Here is a 21,908-nt window from a genome sequence, read left to right on the forward strand (position 1 = left end):
AAGGAAGGAAGGAAGGAAGGAAGGAAGGAAGGAAGGAAGGAAGGAAGGAAGGAAGGAAGGAGAAGATGAGGGGGAGGGGGGAGGAGGAGGAAAAGCAGTGTATGGAAGGTAGAGAGATAGCTCAGTGGTTAGGTTCTTGCTGCTCTTGGACTCAAGTTCGATTACCAGCACCTACATCAGTAGGCTCACAACCACCTATAACTCCAGTTCCAGGGGATCTAACACCTCTACTGATATCTGCAAATATCCCCACACAGACACACACATATATATGTAATTAAATTTTTTTAAAGAAGAATACTGTATGATTTCTTTCCTCACAAGGCTCAGGGAACATCACAGAAGAGGGGGTGAAAAGATTGTTAAGAACCAGAGATTGGGGAGAAGTGCTGTAAAACAGTGTCTTCTAGACATGACAAGCAAGTGTACACATGAACCCATAACAGCTGTGGTTACCTACACAAGACCTGCACAAGATCAGTCTAGTCAAGATAATCCAGTATGGATTAAGGCAAGGCTCACAAGTCCCCCACTGCTAGTTGAGAAGCTACAGCCAGTTGACAGGGACACCTTCCGGAGAGAAAAAGTCATTTTTCTTCAGGGATGGGGCCCCCAGCAGGTTGCCCATGCCTTACATCCACATGTATGTGGGCAACATTAATTGGACTCAGTAGGATATATGTATATATATAGAGAGAGAGGGGGAGGGAGAGAGACAGACAGAAATAGATAATGACAGACAGACACAGAGAGGTATATAAAGAGGACATGAAGATGGCAGGGGTCAGAGGAGGGAGCCAGGAGGAGTTGGAGTAGGTTTGACCAAAATAAAATGCATTCATGTATGAATGGAAAATAAAAAATTTTAAAGATAGTATAGGATTGAGGAAAAATACTAAGTCACCTTGTTTTCTGTAATACTGCCCTTTCAAAAAAATGAAATTAGATTTCATTGTCATTACTATGAAGGTACAAAAGGTGACCACTTTCATTATTTTATGTGTGATTGAAGAAACGTTTAAATTCATATATCCTTTAACCAGTATACTTAAGATGATTTGTATTGGGCCTAGCACTTGGTTTTTCATGGTAACATATGAAAAATATGGTTTATTTGGGGGGCGGGGGGTTGTCTTTTATAAAGAATGAGATAAAACTAACAATACTAATTCCTTTTATTACCTTTTCACAGATGAGAATTTATTTGGAGATACATAAGTATCCTTAACCTCTGAGTTTTTTATTTTTTTAAATATTTTACTATTTTTATTTTATGTGTATGAGCATATTGCCTGCATGTGTGTAAGTGCACCTGTGTCATGTAATACCCTCGAAGGTAGAAGAGGGCATTGAATCCCCTGGAATTGGAGTTAGGACAGTTGTTAGCTGCCATGTGGGTACTGGGACTCCAACCTGGGTTCTCTGAAAGAGCAGCCAGTGCTCCTAACTGCTGAGTCATCTCTCTAGCCCCTGAGTTATTTTTTTACAAAAAACATTTTTTAAATATAGTTAAACGTTGTATCCAGTGGCTGAACTATATTGGACAACTCTTAGTGGAACTTAACTATAAAATTTGTTTCATGGGGCTGGAGAGATGGCTCAACAGTTAAGAGCACTTGCTGTTCTTGCAGAAGACCTGGGTTCCAATCCCAGTACTTACATGGTAGATAACAACTGTCTGTAACTCCAGTTCCAGGGGATCTGACACTTTCTTCTGTTCTCTGCAAGCACTGTATGATACGGGTGCACTTACATTCATTCAGGCAATACATTCATACACATAAAATAATAATAAATAATAATAAAATTTGTTTCACTTATTTAAAAGATATGGAGTACTGAAGTCTTTCATGACAAGTATGGTTCACAGTATGCTTAATGAAATTTAGTAATGCACTTTGATAAAGCTCTAATCTTGGTGTATTCTGTTTTGTTGGCAGTGCTACGTGGCCATATGCTGTCCGTCGTCTTGCACAGTCTTATTTGAAAGAGCCAATGATTGTCTATGTCGGTACTTTGGACCTAGTTGTAAGCTTGTTTTTTATTGCTGTTAAAACTACAACATTTGGGCCGGGCATGGTGGCACATACCTTTAATCCCAGCACTCAGGAGGCAGAGGCAGGCGATCTCTGTGAGTTCAAGGCCAGCCTGGTCTACATAGTGAGTTCCAGGACAGCTGGGGCTACAGGGAGACCCTGTCTCAAAAAGACCAAAAAAAAAAAAACTACAACATTTAGGCTAGGCATAGTGGTGCATGCCTTTAATCCCAGCACTCAGGAGGCAGAGGCAGGCGATCTCTGTGAGTTCAAGGCCAGCCTGGTCTACATAGTGAGTTCCAGGACAGCTGGGGCTACAGGGAGACCCTGTCTCAAAAAAAAAAAAAAAATTTAAAGAACGTAGTTAATGGGAGAGGAGTATATCTCAGTGATAGAGTGCATATAGCAACCATGAGGCTCTGGGTTCAATCCCCAAGACCAGAAAAAATAATCCACAAAACACATTGTTAATTTTGACATGTCTACTCTACCCACTCATCAATTTACTAATAGTATATAATAGCAATTATAGGGGCTAGGGAGATGGCCAGTGCTTAAACTGCTTGCCGCTCAAGCATATGAAATTTAGATCCCCAGAGCCCACATAAAAGCTGGGTCGGCATGATGACCCCTTGTAATCCCAAAACTCGGGAGGCATAGACAGGGGGATCCCCACGGCAAACTGGCTAGGGAGGCAATCCATAATTAGTGAGCTCTGAATCAGTAAGAGACCCTGCCTTAGTAAATGAAGCGGAGAACAAGCGAGGAAGACCCTGGCTGAGAACTTTGGGATTCCATACATATGTGCCTACATACATACATACATGCATGCCCACTGTACACAAGCAAAAAAGTTAATAGTACATATAAAATAATACTTTAAAAGTGATGTGTTTCACTAAGAGCCATTTGTTTTATCTAAAGAGAGTTCTTTTTTTTTTTTTCCATTATGGGTTAAAGAATGATACCAATCAATTTTGCATCAAATTGCCAAAATAAGGACTGGAGAGATGGCTCGAGAGGTTAAGACTACTGGCTGCTCTTGCAGAGGACCTGGGTTTGATTCCCAGGACCCACATGACAACTAACTACAGTCCTTATCTCTAGTTCCAAGGGCTCCAATGCCCTCTTTTGGCCTCCATAGACATTGTATGACATGGGTACACTAACATACATACAGGCAATGCACTCATACACATAGAATCAAAATTTTTTAAATGTAATTGCCAAAATACTTACTAAATTGAGACCTGAGTGTCATCATCTGATTATCCTCTACTGAAAGGGTGATATTGAGAAATCAGAAAGATAATTCTTGCAAATATGGCATTACTTCATTGGGTTTTGTTATTTGTTTTGTTTTCTTGGTTTTTTTAGACAGGGTCTCACTAGGTAGCCCTAGCTGGTCTGGAACTTGCTGTAGAGACCAGGCTGGCTTCAAATGTGCAGGGATCTACCCTGCCTCTCCTTCCTCAGTGCTGAGCTTAAAGGCACGTGCCACTATGCCAAATATTACTTCATGGATATTCTTAACAGCAGTAGCCAAAGCTTTCAGTAAACCTGCCAGTCATGTATGTGTTTCCAGACTCAGTGTGGGTGAATAATAATAAAATCAAAGTCTGAGACATAAGTCAAGTAGAAATGGGTAGTTTTGCTAAATATTCTTACTTTTTGTCTTCAGAATATAAACCAGTGTGTTTTTGAGCTGATGGTGGGGTTTCTCCCACATGCTTTAATATACTATGATCTCTGAATTGTGTAGGCTGTAAGTACAGTGAAGCAAAATATAATAATCACCACAGAAGAAGAAAAACGGACTCATATCCAGACATTCCTAGAAAATATGTCACCTAAAGACAAAGTCATTGTCTTTGTCAGCAGAAAAGCCATGTAGGTATATCCCCGTGCTTGCATTATTATCAGTCAGTTTACTCATGATTATTTCTGTTTGTATCTAATTTCAAGTGAGACAACTTGTTTAGTTTGCTAGTAGATGTGAAGCTAGGTGATGGCAAATAGATAAGCACTTGAGGTCATGAACTGTGTCCTCTGCTTCAGTGCTGATCACTTATCGAGTGACCTGATCCTTCGACACATATCAGTGGAGTCTCTGCATGGCAACAGAGAACAGAGTGACCGAGAGAAAGCATTAGAGAACTTTAAGACAGGTAAAGTTATAATTGCTATCTGTTGCAGTTTGAGGTAAGTCCAGTACCTGGGCTTGGCGGAGTGACAGTATCTTTTCATGTATCCCATTTCTCAGGTCTGTCCTCACTGCATAACCTCAAAATATACTTGTTAGAGCTCTAAATATTAATCTGCTTCTAAAAAATAACTAAACTCCAAAAAGACTAATATATAAACTTGTATCAAAATATTAATTTGCAATGGAGACTATATCTTAGTTTAAGGTTATATATCTTTCTCACATAGTTCAGTTTGCTAAACTGTGGTATCAGTTGTGTCATGACTTACCAGTAGTTTAAAAAAATTTCTTTTGGGGGCTGGAGAGATGACTCAGCAGTTAAGAGCACTGGCTGCTCTTAACTGGCTGCTCAATTCCCAGTCCACATACTGGCTAAGAGCCATCTCTTACTCCAGTTCCAGGGAATCCGACACCCTTCGGACATCTGCAGGGATTGCATGACACAAGTACACTTACATACATGCAGACACTCATACACATAAAATAAAAATAATAAGAAAAATATTTTTAATTTGTTTTCTATTTTCACTAAACATTTAAATGTAAGCAATAATCTTCTGATTAAGTAATACGAGTAAATAAATATGTGTTCCCATGTCTTGGACTAACTTTTGGATGATTCATTTGACTTTACTCTCTAGGTAAAGTGAGGATACTAATTGCTACTGACTTAGCATCTCGAGGTCTTGATGTCCATGATATCACTCATGTCTACAATTACGATTTTCCACGGAACATTGAAGAATATGTACACAGAATAGGGCGCACTGGAAGAGCAGGGTAAGCCAGCCTGGTCTACCCTGGAGAGGGGCCAGCTCTGGTTCTGGATTCTCCTCACTCCCCTCAGAAGCTATTCTTACCCAGAAACCATTTTGTTCTCATAAATTTTCTGTTCCTTTTTAGACCCTGATTGGCTTCTTTATCCCTATTTATCTAGAAGACTAGATCCTGCTATGACTACCTTCTTATTAGGGTTTTTATTGTTTGTTTTTTAGTTGTCATTTATGGGTTTTATGTTTGTTTGTTTGCTTGCTTGAAGTACTGAGGTTTCATACATACTAGGCAAGTTTTCTACTACTAAGCTATATACCCAGTCTTTATACTTTTCCTCCTCTTATTTTCTTTTTTTAATTTATTTTTATTTTATGTATAAGTGTATTATCTGCATGTATGTAAGTGAACCCATGTTGTGAATGCCCACAGAAGTCAGAAAAGGGTGTCGGATCCCTGGAACCGTAGTTACAGTTGTTAATAGCTGTGTGGGTGCTGGGAATCGAACCAAGGTCTTCTACAAGAACAGCCAGTGCTTTTAACCTCTGAGCCATCTTTCCAGCCCCCTCCCCTTTTTAATTTTCTAAGGCAATCTCACTAAATTGCTCAGGCAAGCCTTGAACTTTGTAATCCTCCTTCCTCGGCCTCCTAAGTATGTAATTGTTTATGTTACCACTGTTTTAAACCTGTCATATTCTAGCACTGAGCTGTACTCAGTGAATTTGAACGTTACTGACAAATTGTTCAAATTGGCATGAATACATGACAGAACCTCTTTATCCCAACCGTGACCCCCTTTGGGTAGTTTAAAACACCTTCAAATTACATCAGCCTTCTTCTGAACCTTGAGTTTCTGTGTCCTCAGATTTGATCAACCACAGATCAAAAATATTTCAGTTGGACATTGTGATGCACACTTTTAATCCCAGCACTCAAGAGGCAGAGTCAACTGGATCTCAAGATTCAAGACTAGCCTGGTCTACATAGTGAGTTCCAAGCCAGCCATGACTACATAGTGAGACCCTGCCTCAAAACAAAATTTTTTTCAAAAGAATTGTGTTATATTAAAACTTGCTATGAGAGCATTGCTCATTCATTGGCCTGGAGTACAGTTAGTGACTGTTTAACTTCTTTGTCATGAAGGAGGATCTATAAATTAGATGGAAACTCTTAAGTATACACATATTTCATGTAATTGTCAAAAAATTGTGGTAAATCACATTGCTATTACAGTGCTCTTTGTAAATTTTCAAAGTTTCATGTTCTTAAAAGGTTCTTTTCTAGCCAGGTGTTGCAGCGCACACCTTTAATCCCAGCACTCGGGAGGCAGAGGCAGGCGGATCTCTGTGAGTTCAAGGCCAGCCTGGTATCCATAATGAATCCAGGACAGCTGGGGCTACAGGGAGACCCTGTCTCAAAAAGACCAAAAAGGTTTTTTTCTTAATGTTAGTTGGGGTAGGGGTAATGTTAGGTTACCATGACTAAAATATTATTTATCCCTGTATAATATTTATTTTTTAACATCTGCCTCTTGTTCATCTATAATAAACCAATTTTATAGAAAATGTAATTTATTGTATAAAGAATAGAGGGTTATTTATTTTATAGAGAATCAAGTCAGTCAACAAATTGTCCTATATTATATCCATAAAACAAATGTTGGAAAAAGAGAAACTTAACCATTGTACTTAGCTTATGATGTAAAGAAGATGTTGCATAGAATTTGTTTTATAAACCTTAAAGGAGATGTGGGGGGGCGTGTTATGCTGAACTGCACAGATTGGTTGGTTGGTTGGTTGGTTGGTTGGTTGGTTGGTTGGTTGGTTGGTCGGTCGGTCGGTCTTTTTGAGACAGTGTCTCCCTGTAGCCCCAGCTGGCCTGGCACTCAGTATGTAGACCAGGCTGGCCTGAATCTCACAGAGATCCACATGCCTCTGCCTCCCAAGTGCTGGCCCAGCTTCTGCACAGATTTTTATTGTTGTTGTCTTTATTCCCAAGACAATGGACTATGACAGTTATTTGTATAGAATTTATATATAGTAGATAAGTGATCTAGGCATGCATTACACCAGATGACATGGATTATGATGCCATATTGACTTGATCATACTCAGATTTATATCCTCATAGGGTCCTGGAGCTAACACCCTTGGATTCTGTATTTAGATTCTAAATTGCTGTTTATGTGACACTAGGTATATAACATATATTTAGGCTTGTATGAAAAAGTTGATTTTTTTGTTTTTGTTCTATTTTATATATTAACTGAATTATGAATACATGGTATGTAAGAAATTACATGAACCTTTTCTCTCTTTTTAAAGGAGGACTGGCATGTCAATTACCCTTATCACAAGAAATGATTGGAGGGTTGCCACTGAATTGATTAATATTCTGGAAAGAGCAAATCAGGTGATAATATGCAACTTACTAGAAATTTACATCTTAATGTTTCAGTCATACATTATGCTAAGTCCTAGGGGTCTTGCTTATCAAGTAAAATGTATAAAAACAAGTTTTTTTAAGTAATATGGAAGTTATAGCCTGGAGAAGATTGTGAGCTGTGGGAGATATGCTTGGGGAACCTTATCTGAAGAGTGAGCAATGGCAGCCCTGCAGAGGAAGCAGCAGTGCAGTGGCAATGTGAGGACTTGTACAGTGCATGCTGTGTGTTCCAGCACTGGAAACCAATTGGGTCCAAGGACGAGGAAGAATATGTAAGCATCATACCAGAAGAAAAGGATGCCTTATCACGTAGGGGGAGAGGAGAGGACAAGGGTTGACCAAAACTAAGGATGAATGAAAGTGCCATATGGAAACCTACTATTTTGTAATTCATTAAAAATATATAAAGGCCCCACCTCTAGATGAAGAGCTACAAATAATCAGTGGCTGCTGAGCAAGGGAGAAAGGAAGGAGCGTCCTGATAGGTTGTCCAGTCCCAAGTGGTAAGCTCTAAACACATGTACTAAATGGGCTAAGTGGGTTATACACACACACACACACACACACACACACACACACACACAAATAATCATTAAAGAAGAGGCCATGACACTTTATTATTTTTGTTTTATGTATATTAGTGTTTTGCCTTCATGTGTGTAAGTGCATTATATGCATGCAGTGCCCACAGAGACAGAAGAGAGCCTTGGATCCCCTAGAACTGAAGTTATGGTCTGTTGTTAGCCTCCATGTGGGTACTGGGAACTGAACCCCGGGTCCTCTGCAAGAGCAGCCAGTATTCTTAAACACTGAGCCATCTCTCCAGCCCTCAAGGCCATGACATTTGAGAGGGAGTGACGGGGACATTAGAGGAGTTGGAATGGGGAAAAGGAAGGATAGACATTTCATACAGTATTAAATTCTCAAAAAAATGATTACATATATGTTCAGCAAAATGATGCAGTGGTTAGAAGCATGTGCATACAATTTCTGTTCTAGTCTGCTTTTAGTTACTGTGACAAAACAATCTGACCAATACCAATTTGAGGAGGAAAGGGTTTATTTGACTTACATCTCCAAGGTCACTGAGGGAGTCCAAGGTAGGAATTCGGAGCAGGAACCTGGAGGCAGGAACTGAAGCACAGGCCATGGAGGAACAGTGTTTACTGGCTTGCTCCCCAGCCCGTGCTCAACCTGCTTTCTTATACAATATAGGACCACCTACCCAGGGATTGCACTGTGCACAGTGGGCTGGGCCCCTCCCACATCACTCAACAATCAAAAAATGCCTCACAGACATGGCCATAGGGCCAATCCAATGGAGGCAAGTCCCCAGTTGTAGCTGCCTCAACCCAGGTGTGTCAAGTTGACAACTAAAGCTCTAGCACTATATGTGTGTGTATATATAAAAAAAAATATAGTCAGCAAAATGGTGTAGTGGTTAGAAGTACATGCATACAGGCCCAACAACCTGAGTTTGAGCCCCAGATCTCTCAAGGTAACAGGATTGAACTGACTCCCAAGAGTTGTCCTCTGAGTAAGTACCTGAATTTTCTCTCTCTCTCAATAATTTTTTTCTAAAAAAGCTGTTAAGGGAACTGATAAGTAACTAAGGGACAGTAGAAGCAGGAAGTAGCAAATCAATTTTTTAAATTAGTTTTTCTGTACCTTAGAAATATAATTAGGATTTAACAGGCAGAGAAAGACTTTTTTGTTGTTTTTTGGGGGATGGGGAGATGTCATAATTGTGAGGTTCTCTGAAATTATTTAAAGGCAGTTCAACATACTGTAGAAAGGAAGGAACTCAGAATCCTAATAACACATTTAATAATTTCAGAATATTCCAGAGGAGCTTGTCCTAATGGCTGAGAAATACAAAGCAAATAAACTGAAAAGAGAAATGGAAAGAAAATTGGGAAGACCTCAAGGAAAGCCCCAGAAATTTCATTAATGTCTTATATATCACCAGCCTACCACAGGTAAATTTATATAATATAAACTAATTTGAATCTTTGTCTTTCAAAACTAGGCTCTGATAGTGTATATATTACAATTGGCATTATCTTTTAGAGCCACTAACCTGATACTATTCTTTCACCTGTTACCAAAAGATCTAATTAGTGGTTTGTTTGTTTTTTTCTTTTTTTGAGACAGATGTAGTCCAGTCTGGCCTCAAGCCTACTGTCTTCCACCTTAACCGCCACAGTACTAGGATTCCAGATACAAAAGAGAATGCACAACCCCAGAAATAACTCTTGCATATTTGATCAAATGATTTTGGCAAGATGTCAAGAGTACTCAATAGGAAAAAGATTAGTCATTTCAACAAATTATTCTAAGTTGAACTTTCATTAACACTAGATGATTAAAGACCTAAATGTAAGACCCAAAATTATAAAACTCTTAGAAGAAAATGAGAAACACTTGACAATAAATACAGCAACTTCTTGGCTATAACAAAAGCACAGGCAACAAAAGCAAAAGTAGACAAATAGGACAACATCCTGTTTTAAAATAGTGCTGTGCCGGGCGTGGTGAGAGGCAGAGGCGGGCGGATCATTGTGAGTTCAAGGCCAGCCTGGTCTACATAGTGAGTTCAGGTCAGCTGGGGCTACAGGGAGACCCTGTCTCAAAAGATCAATAAATAAGTAAATAAATAAATAAATAGCTATGGTCCAGGGAGATGACTCAGTGGGTAAAACTAGAGCTGTACAAGCCTGATGACTTCTTTCACTGGAATCCATGTAAAAAGCTAGATGCAATGGCATGCATCTGTATTCCTATAGAGAGAAGAGCAGGAGACAGGAGACTCACCTAGAAGCTCATGGGGTGTACAGCAGCAGGAACACAAGAGACCCTGCCTCAACAAGAGATGGAGGGGGAAACACACTCTCCAAAGCTACCCTCTGACCTCTACACATATGCCATGGAACATATATACATGCACTCACGCACAAATATTTTTTTAAATAAATAATAAAAATCACAATGAGCTATCAGGGATGTGGTGGTGCATGTCTTTAATCCCAGCACTTGGGAGGTAGAGGCAGGTAGATCTCTGAGAGTTCGAGGCCAGCGAGTTCCAGTCCAGCTGGAGCTACAGGGAGACCCTGTCTCAAAAAGAAAGAAACAAAAAAAACCCAGAGATATCAGTTTAGTTCACCCCCATTAAGATGGTTACTATCCAGCTGAGAATGTAGCTCAGTGTTGGAGTGTTTGCCTAAAATGCACGAAGCCCAGCATGCCACCAATAAAAGAACTAGCAGAAAAAAAACAACAAGTGTTGGCAAGCATGGAGACAAATGGGACCCCTGGTAGGCATAGTGTTGGTATTGTAAATTGCTGCATCTGCTGTAGGAAATACTATGGTGCTTCCTCAGCAATCATATGATGTCCCAATTCTACTTCCAGGTATATATTCAAAAGAGTAGGAAGCAGAGCCTCAAAAGATTTGCACCCTCATATTTACCACAAGTACTTAGAAAGATAACATTATTCTCTTGAATGCTACCCAAAGGTCCAAAAATAGACTAATACAGTGTATCATTCACATAACAATGGGTTTTTCAACCTTAAGATTGGAACCTGGGTGAACCTTGAGGACATTATGCTTTAAATGACAAAGTTACAAAATGGCAAATAATGTATGAGTCCAGTATGACATATCCAAAATCTCTAATTCAGGTTTAGGCAGCAGGACCAGGAGTTCCAGGCCAACCTGGGCTACATGAAACCCTATCTCAATAAAAAGAAACAGAATACTATAAGCGAAGGGGGCATTATTGATTACTGGATACAAGTAATAAATGATTTTTCAAGTAATAAACATAGTTAACTTTACTGAACTACACACTTGAAATGGTTAAGATGATATATTTTATACTATGTAATCTTATCACTTTAAAAACAAGAATTTTGGAGATATTAACTTTTTCCCCACTTATTTTTCAGTACTCAAAAAAGATTTTTTAAAAAATATGCTATTCAAAATGGAAGTATTGAAACATACGTCGTTATGAAGAGACTTTGCTGATTCTTATAATAATGGTGTTTTAAAATGTGGAATTTAATGTTTTATACTTTAATAAAACCAAGTTTTTAAACTTGAGTTGAATTTTTTATGGATATTTGTTAAGGTTGTAGCATTAGAAGTTTTTATATTACTTTTTATTTTTAAAAAACGGGCTGAGGGTGTAGCTCAGTGGTAGAATGCTTGCCTAGCATGCATAAGGCCCAGAGTTAAATAACTCAGCACTGCAAAAGAAAAAAAAGCCAATTATCTCCTGTAATGCTGCTATACTAACATCTGTAAAGATTTTGATGCTTGCTCAGATGTTTTTGTGGCAGTAAAAAGATACTGTAAACAAAATAAATGTTGATTTTTGCAATACAAAGAAAAGTTGATTTCTTCTTTCAATATGTTGCTTTAGTTTCATATTCGCTAAATAGCATTTTACTTGAGTATGTTTTTCTTAAATGATTATGTCCCCTCTTTGAAATGTGAAACAAGTAAAAGCTGTGAAATGGAAAATGCACTGTTGTTTATCTTTACACTTAGCCCACGGCTCTGCACTTACAGCCCAGAAAAATCAAATTACGGGTACATTAATGCTTCCCTGGTCACATTCATCACACCACTCCCTCATGACTTCATGTTACCTGTTCCTCCATACATGATGGCTCCTTGTATATTCATGAGCTCTAGAGTTTGAGCAGTTTAATCCGTGTTTATATTTGTATGTAATTAGGCCTTCACACCTCATATTATTCATCCAAAGAAAATAAAGGTAAAATTAGAAATCAACAGCTGAATCTTTAGATAAAAGTACATGAATGTCAGGTAAGTTTGAGTAGGAGGTAAAGACATTTGAAAATGACAATAATGTGGCATGGTATACGGAGGGTCAGAGGCTGAAGGTTATCAGCCACATAGCAAATTCAAGGCCAGCCTAGGATACACGAGACCCTATTTCCAGAAAGTAAAATGCACAGTGTTTCAACAAATAGGTAAGTTTACAAGTTTGACAGCTTCCTTTTCCTTGTTAGCACAGTAATAACTCAAGTAATTTTGCTAAATGGAAGAATAATAAAGTATAATAAATAGAAGGTGACGAACATTTATCAAAGACCTTCAACAAGAGGACAGTGTCAACTGGGCATGGTGAACGTGCCTTAATCTCAGCAGTCTGGAGTAGAGAAGGTAGCCTCTGATCATGTTGGCTCCTGATAGAAATGCACTCTAGTACCAAGATGGTTTGAGAACCAGGACCCCAATAACAGCTAGGAGACCAACCTTAGAAGACAAAATGCAACCACCAGGGGACATAGTTCAGTGGTAGAGTACTTGATCAGGATGCATGAGGTCCTAGGTTCAATCCGTGGTAGCAGCAGGAAAAAAATCTGCAACCATCAAGTTGAAGGTGCACTGGCAATACCTGCAGCTTGAAGAGATAGAGATAGCTGGGTGGCTGAGAGCACTTAGTGCTCAATGGTAAGGACTGGAATTCAGATTCTAGCACCATATTGTGTGACTTACAAACACCTCCAGCTCCAAGGGATCCAACACATCTGGCCTCTGAGGGCATCCACATACACTCAGACACACAAACAAATAATTAAAACAAAATGCAGAATTAAATATAAAAAGGTCTTAAGCACTAGGTTTCATTTTGAGATAATTAAAATACTTTGTGAATACACTAAAAACCATTCAGTTGTATACTTCAAATAAATAAACTGTGTAGAGTAGTATGTTTACTTAGAAAGAGGAGCTGACCAGGTGTGGTAGTGCATGCCTTTAATCCAAGCACTCGTGAGACAAGAGGAAGGCAGATCTCCGAGTTCCAGGTCACCCTGATCTATCTACATAGTAAGTTCTAGGCCAGCCAAGTACTCACAGTGAGACTCAAAGCTTTCAGAATAGTAAAGGTATCTCTAAATCTAAGCATGGAATTGAACTCAAGAAAAGTAGTGCAAACCTAGTCTGTTGGTGTATGCCTGTAATCTCATATACTAGTGAGGCTGAGGCAGGAGGATTTCAAGTTTAACACCTGCCTGGGCTACAGAGTTCAAGACCAGACTAGGTAACTTAATGAGAAGCTGTCTCAAAATAGAAAATAAAAAGGGGGCTCAGTGGCAGAGCACTTGCCTAGCATACATGAGGCTCTAGGTTCAGTCCTCAGTACTGCAGAAAGGAAAAAGGCAGTGCAGAGTTCCACTAAACACTTAGGGTCTCATGTAGCCCAGGCTGGCCTCAAATTCAATTTATAGTCAAGGAAGACCTTGAACTTAAGATCTTCCTGCTTCAACTTCTCAAGTGCTAGGATTACAAGTATATACCACCACACCCATTTTGGGTGGGATTTTTTAGCATTGCTTTCTTTTTAAAAAAAAAAAAAAAGAAAAGAAAAAAGCATAATTATATTGAAAACCTGTGTATAGGTTGGAGGATTTGAAAAGGGAGTGAATTCCAAACCCACATTACAGCAACAGTGACAAATTTCACATTATTACTGAAGCTTGGAGTATAATTTTGTCAGTAAATAAAAATTATAGTAGAGAATTGTGAATATTATTACTACATCTTTTTAGATTGAGAAAACAATTTAGTTATTACAGTACTTTTTCTTTTTTTTAACTTCCCAGACTGTGACTTTTATCTCTAAAAGTTCAATTAGGTGTTTTACATTTTCTGTAGGGCACAGGTGAAGGCACAATAGGGCTGTAGAAGAGTAGTAGAAAAATGATGGAAAACCTCTTGGTGCCTGGGAACGGTAGAGGTCCAACATCAAGGCCTGGATGCCCAGGACCACATGTGGAGTCAAGACCATAGCTGGCCATCAAGGGAGGTGGGAAGTCTGTTCTAGAGAATCAGTCCTTCCAAGACCAGAATCTGCAAGTGACACAGACCTCCCCTGTCCCCAGCATGAACCCAACACAGAGGCAAAGCTACTGCCATACACAACCTGGGACCTTGGGGGAGGGGTCATGGGGAGTCAAGCCACTCAGAAACAACTGACACTGCTGCCAAACAGGAGGTCCTCCATCTTCCACTCTGCTCCACCATCAGCCTATTACCTGAGGAATGTGGAACCGTAGCTCACGGTAGGGGACCAACGTTCTAGGCTCATGTGAGAGGACCACAGCCCCAGGTTCATGGATGAGACCTCAGCTCAGCTCCAGCTCACAAAAGGGGACCACAGCCACAGCCCACAGGAAGGGACTGCAATTCTAGCTCATGGGAGAAGACCACAGGTCCAGGTTCATGGGAGGCTACCACAGTACCAGTGTCACAGAAAGACCACAGCTCCAGCTCACAGGAGTGGGACACAGGTCCAGGCTCTCAGAAGGAGACCACAGCTCCAGACTCAGAAGACAACTACAGCCCAGACTCATGGGAGAAGACCACAGCTCCAGGTTCCCGGGAGTTGATCATTGTTCCAGACTCAAGGGATGGGTCAGAATTTCAATTACACTGGTTCCTACTATTTTCCTGTCTCCACTGCTCTGTCCACATGATTATAGTTGTGTTTAAGATAGAGTATTTTGGCTTCTGTGCAGCAAATGGAGACAACAGTTACTTGCAGACTTGAATTTCTCCCAAAGTTGTGTTTCATCCACCATCACCACCATCTTAGCTCTCCAGCCATTTTCTTTTTTACTCCCCAATTCCTTTCTCGCCTGTACCCAGTGATTGGCCCTCATCCTCCTAGGGGTTGGTCACCTGAGTGATGATGGCGGGTGATCCGTGAGTACATGGCTCAGTGTCCACCTGTAGGCCCAGCCCCTAGCAAGAGAGGTGCAAAGTAGAGTGCTCACAGCTGCCTCCTGGATGCACCCGCCACCAGACCCTCACACCCCAAGAGAAGTGGCCAGGGCCCATGCCCCAGCCCCTACAACCACCACTGGCAGCGTTTAAAAAAATTTTTTTGATGATCGTTCTCCATCAGCCTGAGGGCACATGGTTATAAGCATCCTGACTCATATCCCCAGTGTCCACACTTGGCATCAGATTAACTCGGGAGCACATGAGGTAGGAAATAGCATGCATTTCCAACAGGAAACAGTGTTTCTTAACAACAGTTTTATTGGTCTAGCTTCACAGATGTTCTAGTTTGTTTCTCTACTGCTGTGACAAAACAGTCTAACCAACACCAACTTGTGGAGGAAAGGGGTTTTTTTGGCTTACATCTTCCCGGTCATAGTCATCACAGAGAGGCCAAGGTAGGAACTCAGGGCAGGAACCTGGAGACAGGAGCTGAAGCACAGGCCATGTTGGAACACTGCTTATTGGCTTGCTCCCCTGGCCCATGCTCAGTTTGCTTTCTTACATAATACAGAACCAACTACCCAGGGATGGCACCACCAGCAGTGAGCTGAGCCCTCCTATATCACTGAACAATCAAGAAAATGCCCCAGAGACATGGCCACAGCCCAGTCCAACGGAGGAAATTCCCCAGTCAAGGCTCCCTCAACCCAGGTGTGTCAAGTTGACAACTAAAGCTGTCCAGAACAACAGAGAAGCTCCCAAAGGATGGATTCCCATATAGAAAACTGAATTTGGGCTTTAGTGATAAATATTAAAGCACAGGTCTACAGCTATCTAATGGGGAATTTAAGTGGAATTTTCCTAGCATTAAATTAGGACCCCTTAAGGGTACTCATAAGGTTAGGGTAAATCAAAAGTAAACCCCACTTCCAGCTTAGGCAAGCAAGATTGCCCTGGAACTTAGAGGAACAGAAAAGAAACAAAATTGAAAAACAGCATTGAGAGGAGGCTAGAGAGCTGGCTCACCTGTTAAAGAGCACTAGCCACTCTTGCAGAACACCCAGGTTTGGTTTCCAACACCCCACATGGCAGCTAACAACCACCTGTAACTCCAGTTCCAGGGGATCTGACACCATCTTCTGACCTCCACAGGCACTACATGACTCAGATGCACTTACATACATGCAAGCAAAATACTCATATACAGAAAAAAAAAAAAATAGTAATAATGTCACGGGAAAATCAGAGACCAGCAGCCAAAGTCAGAGGAGAGGGATTTAATTTTTCGCTAGCGGCCTGACCCACAGATCCTTCCCTAAAGGAGCTGGTCCCCTTCCAGTTTTAGGGGTTTTTATATTCATGTGAGGAAGTACAAGTAAAACACAAAATAGCACATAGGTGGCAATTAAGTAAAAGGTACATGTGATAATTAAGGTAACAGTATAGCCACAGGGGTTACAAAGACTTCCTTCCAGGTTGACCATAGGGGGCAGGACGGAGGAAGACTCCTGCTCACCTCCCCCATACCTCTCTGTTATCTCAGAGTTTTCTAAACTTTGGAGATCAAAGGACTTCTATCCTGGGTAACCACAGGAGGTGGATGGAGAAGACTCCAGCTTATCTCCCCAGTCTTCTCTCTTGTCTAGAGCTCTTCCTGCTCCAAAGTTCTTAATTATCATCACATTGCAAAAGCTTTCCACCTCCACAATAATAATAATAAAAAACAGCCCAACATGATGGACTCTCCCTTTGAAACCATAAGCCAAAATAAGCTCTTAAGAAAAAGAAACGCTGAAGCCAGGAGTGGTAGCCCACGCCTTTAGTCCCAGCACTCGGGAGGCAGAGGCAGGTGGGTCTCTGTGAGTTTGAGGCCAACCTGGTCTACATAGCTAATTCCAGGTTAGCTGGGGCTACAGGAAGACCCTGTCTCAAAAAGACCAAAAAAAAAGAAACACCACAGACAATAACAAAAAAGGGGAATGTTGATTGTTTGGAAGGGGCTGTTTGTTCATTTCTCTTGAGACAGTCTCACTCTGTAGCCCAGGCTGGCCTTGAATTTACAGCAGTCCTCCTGTCTTTACCTCCCAAATACTGGGTTACAAGTGTGAGCCCCCATGCCCAGCTTGCAATGCTGTTGATACTGTTGAAACCAGGGAAGAAATCTATGGACAAATATCCTCTTTTATGTATATTTGAATATTTTCATAGTAAAAAATTCAAAGGTCAGTTTTCTAGGAGACTAGATATAACTGAAGAGTTGAAAGATAGGAACAAGTCCAGATTCTAACACAGAAAGGCCAAAAAGGTGGGAAATATAAACACTTGGTTCAATGCGCTAACGTGCTTTTAATCGGAAGCTTAAATGACAAGAGGTTGGAGCAAGGCGAATATTAGAAAAGATAATGAATGACAGTTTACCAAAACTAGAGAACCCAGAAGCCCAATGATCCTTACAACACAGAAATAGATCTACAGACATCTCAAAATAAAATTCTAGAGTATCAAAGAAAAAAAATCCTAAGGCAAAGGAAAAGCACTTGACTCAAAAGGCGAGCTCTAGGAGCAGGGGGGCAAGAGTGCTTTTCATTTTCTTTTTTTTCTTTTTTTTTGGTCTTTTTGACACAGGGTCTCCCTGTAGCTCCAGCTGTCCTGGAACTCACTATGTAGACCAGGCTGGCCTTGAACTCAGAGATCCGCCTGCCTCTGCCTCCCAAGTGCTGGGATTAAAGGTGTGCGCCCCCAAGCCCTACAAAGAATCCCCCCCTCAGCTGAGGACCAAACCCAGGGCCTTGCGCTTGCTAGGCAAACACTCTACCACTGAGCTAAATCCCCAACCCCTTCATTTTCTTTATACTTCCATGTAACCATCTGAAAATTTTAAATGAACATACACTACCATTGATTTTTAAAATTTTATTGTCATAGGTGCCACTGTACATATACAAATGTTCATTTAACAATACTCTCTAGACTCTTCATTTCACACTTTTTTTTTTGAGACAGTGTCTCATGTATCCCAGGCTTGCCTCAATATCAATATGTAGCTAAGGATGACCTTGAACCCCTGATCCTCCTGCCTCCATCACCTGAAGGCCAAGATTACAGGCATGCACCATTGTTGTGTGACACTATTTCTTGGGTGACGTGAACAAACATATCACTCCAGATGGTGAACCAATGACAGACCAAATTAAGGGTACCACCAAAGTCCAACTTGAAGAATCAGTGAGTTTTATTGGGGTTACTTAAAGGAGCAAAAATGACTCAAAGACAGCAGTTTCGCCAAAGCCCACCCTAGCATGGGTGACAGCTCACAAAAGCAGGACCCCTGGAGCGCACTGCACAACCTGCAGGCAGCCCAACAGGCTGGAGTGTCTTTTCCAGGAAGCTGAGTTGGGCTTTTCCAGGATGTTTGGCTGGACTGAGAATGTTCTGGGCAACTCAGTTTATCTCTGTCTCTTCCACGTGGCTCTGTTGGTTCTGGCCTCTTCTAGGGAGTTAGGCTGGTCTGAGTGTTTCTCAGTGGTCTTTATTGCTTATATATACTTGGGAGAGAGCGGTCTAGTGAATCAGGTCCATGCAGATGATTCCTGAAACCTGTGAGTTGTCAACTTCCTGAGCTTAAGAGCCTCCCTGCTGGATGGAATGCTTGACCTCCCTTTAGAACATGATGTCTTCAGCAACTCCCCTCCAAGATGGAAGGTTTTATCAGAGGAAATTGCTGCACGACCACCATGCCTGGCTTTTTAGTCATTAAAAACTTTTTTGCAGTTATTTATTGTGTTTGTGCATGATGTGTGTAGGAGTGGAGTGCATGTACGTGGAACAGAGGACAACTCTGTGGAGTCGGTTCTCCCCTTACACTTTGACATGGGTTCCAGGGAACGAACTCAGGTCACCAAACTTTCGCCGTTTTACTGTGGGGTCATCTCATGGGCCCCCTTTAGTTGATTTTTAAATAACTAGCTTAATTTTAGTTTTTCAAATTTGATGTTATATACCGAATTCTCATTGTTAAAAGAACTAAGTCAACTATTTCATATATATGACTATCAGATTCTTAGGATTATTATGTGGCTACCCTCTCCCCACCTCCTGACACCCACATCTGCATAGTAAACTAACCTAGGGGCTGGAGAGATGACTCAGCAGTTAAGAACACCAGATGCTCTTGCAGAGGACCTGGGTCCAGTTCCCAGCACCCACATGACTACTAACAACCATCTGTAAGTCCAGTTCCAGAGGATCTGACACCATCTTCTGGCTTCCTCAGGCACTGTATGACACAGGAACACTTACATACATGCAGGCATAACATAAAATAAACATATACATAAAATAATTTTTTAAAGAAACTAACCTAATCCAGAGAGGCCTTGCCCTTGGCTTTTGGGAGGTAATGAAGTAAGCCCTTCTAATATACCACAAAGCATTACAAAGTCATTTAAGGAGGAAGAATTGAATCACGTGGTACAATGTGACTTCTAGAAGGGCTGAAGACCAAGGTTAGATGACATATAGGCAGCCAACCACATTCTAGTGAAAGTTCTGGACACCAGACTCAGGAGTTTCCTGGGTTAATATTCCACATGTATTGTCACACACTGATGCTGAAAATTTGGTGCACTCCTGACCATATAAGGAGAGGATAAGATGCTGCATATCTGGACCTTCCTGAACTCTGTCATGTGTATGTCTCCCATTGGAAGACTGACATCTATATTCTTACTCTGAAAGAAACTGGAAATTGAGTACATGGTCTTAGTGAGTTCCAGGTCTTTCTAGTGGTTCATTAAGCATGAGGGTGTCATGGATTCCCTTGAAATTGTAACTGGTATCAGAAGTGAAGTTGCTCTTATGAGAACTGTCTCCACCTGACCGCACAGTTGGCTAAAGCAGCACAACACTAGAGACTCCACAGCATTCCTGAGTATGGATGTGACCTGTTTCCAACCAGTAGAATATGATAAAGGCAATGTGACATCATTATATGTACATTATTTTCTAATATTTTACTTATTCTTTTATGTGAATATATTGTCTGCATGTATGTAAGCGCACCCATGTTGTGCAATGCCCTCAGAGGTCAGAAGAAGGTGTCGAATCCTCTGGAACTGGAGTTATGGAGAGTTGTTAGCTACCATGTGGGTGCTGGGACTCAAACCCTGGTCCTCTGCAAGAGCAGCCAGTGTTCTTAGCTGCTGAGCTATCTTTCCAGCCCCCATTATATGAACATTAAATGTGTTAAACAAAACCACAGCATTCCTCTTGCTAGAGTCCCAACTCACTGGACATGAAGAACTAAGCTACTGTTGCAGGCTATGTTAGGAGACTCAACGTTAAGGAAGCAAAGCCAGCTCCTAGGAGCTAAAGCCCTTGGTCCTACAAATTATACAACAAAAGTGAATTCTGGGACTAGAGAGATGGCTCAGCAGTTAAGAGCACCAGTTGCTCTTGAAGAGGAACTGAGTTCAGTTCCTAGCACTCACATGGTGGCTCACAACCCTCTGTAACTCCAGTTCCAGAAGATCAAACACCCTTTTTGGCCTCTGAGGGCACTGCATGCATGTGGTGCACTTACCTACATACAGGCAAAACACTCATACACATAAAATAAAAATCTTTTTTTTTTTATCACTGGAGTGTAGCTATTTATTTTTTCCTGTGCACCCCATATAGAACATCAAAAAGTAAATCTTACTGGCCAGAAGTGGTGGGGTGTGTGCCTTTAATCCCAACACTCGGGAGACAGAGGCAGGGGGATCTCTGAGTTCCCGGCCAGCTACTTAAAAAAAAAAAAAAAAAAAAAAAACTAGATCTTCCTATTAAGCTTCATAGAAGACTGCAGCTCAGCTGACAAGATATCTTGAGTGTAGCTTTCTGAGACCTTAAGCAGAGCCATCCTCAGACTCCTGACCCATAGACACTTTGAAATAATATGCATTGAGGGCTGGGCGTGGTGGCACATGCTTTTAATCCCAGCACTCGAGAGGCAGAGGCAGGCGAATATCTGTGAGTTCAAGGCCAGCCTGGTCTACATAGTGAGTTCCAGGCCAGCTGGGTCTACAGAGAGACCCTATCTCAAAAAGACCAAAAAGAGAAAAAAAAAGAGACAAATATGCATTGAGCCACTGTGAACACTTGGTACCCATTGGGAATCAATAAGCTCTTCACCTACCACTCTACAGGCATTCAGGTGGCTGTTCTATCTGCCATTTAGAGAATCTCTACATTGATAAGACTAATGGTTGTTACAATTGTTGTGTAAATATTTATTGAGCAGTATTCTCAAATCAATCTGTAATGTAGGTAGAAAGGTATAGGTATGTGTGTGTTTGTGCTGGGGACTGAATCCAGGGCTTTATACACTTTTGGGAGGGTTGCACACATTTTATAATGTTAAATATAGCTTGGATTTTTTGTCTTGTGTTCTACTTATTATTAATTGTCCTCAAAACTTTCCTCCCAATGTCTAAACTTTATTATGTTCAAACCTAGTGGTTGTTAAAAAGCATTAAGGCACAAACAATAAAAAAAAAAAGACTGATATATTCAACTACATTAAAACTTTTAAATCTTTATTAAGGACACCAAAAAAATGAAGACAACACCCATTGTAGAAGTGATTTGTTACACAGGTAACAAACAAAGACCTAAGAACAATAAGAAAGAGAATCCAGCA

General features: G+C 40.8%; 1 protein-coding gene across 5 annotated transcripts in view; it reads left to right on the forward strand.

Annotated features, from left to right (window-relative positions):
- Ddx43 (DEAD-box helicase 43) overlaps window positions 1-11,894 on the forward strand; it is a 43,614-nt gene extending 31,720 nt beyond the window's left edge. For 2 of the 5 annotated variants that reach the window (XM_029569865.1, XM_029569869.1), the window contains 7 exons: window positions 1,941-2,028; window positions 3,799-3,926; window positions 4,095-4,204; window positions 4,884-5,022; window positions 7,338-7,425; window positions 9,296-9,437; window positions 11,410-11,894. In XM_029569865.1, the coding sequence (XP_029425725.1) occupies window positions 1,941-2,028; window positions 3,799-3,926; window positions 4,095-4,204; window positions 4,884-5,022; window positions 7,338-7,425; window positions 9,296-9,409 (667 nt within the window). In that variant the 3' untranslated portion in view covers window positions 9,410-9,437; window positions 11,410-11,894. Of the gene's footprint in view, window positions 1-1,940; window positions 2,029-3,798; window positions 3,927-4,094; window positions 4,205-4,883; window positions 5,023-5,878; window positions 5,964-7,337; window positions 7,426-9,295; window positions 9,438-9,612; window positions 10,025-10,244; window positions 10,407-11,409 lie in introns of those variants that run through there. The other 3 variants (XM_029569867.1, XM_029569866.1, XM_029569868.1) reach the window with 3 other exon arrangements.
- The last annotated feature ends 10,014 nt before the right edge of the window (window positions 11,895-21,908 follow it).

This window comes from Nannospalax galili, unplaced genomic scaffold (genome assembly GCF_000622305.1).
Source record: "Nannospalax galili isolate Female #2095 unplaced genomic scaffold, S.galili_v1.0 scaffold82, whole genome shotgun sequence".
NCBI lineage: Eukaryota > Metazoa > Chordata > Mammalia > Rodentia > Spalacidae > Nannospalax > Nannospalax galili.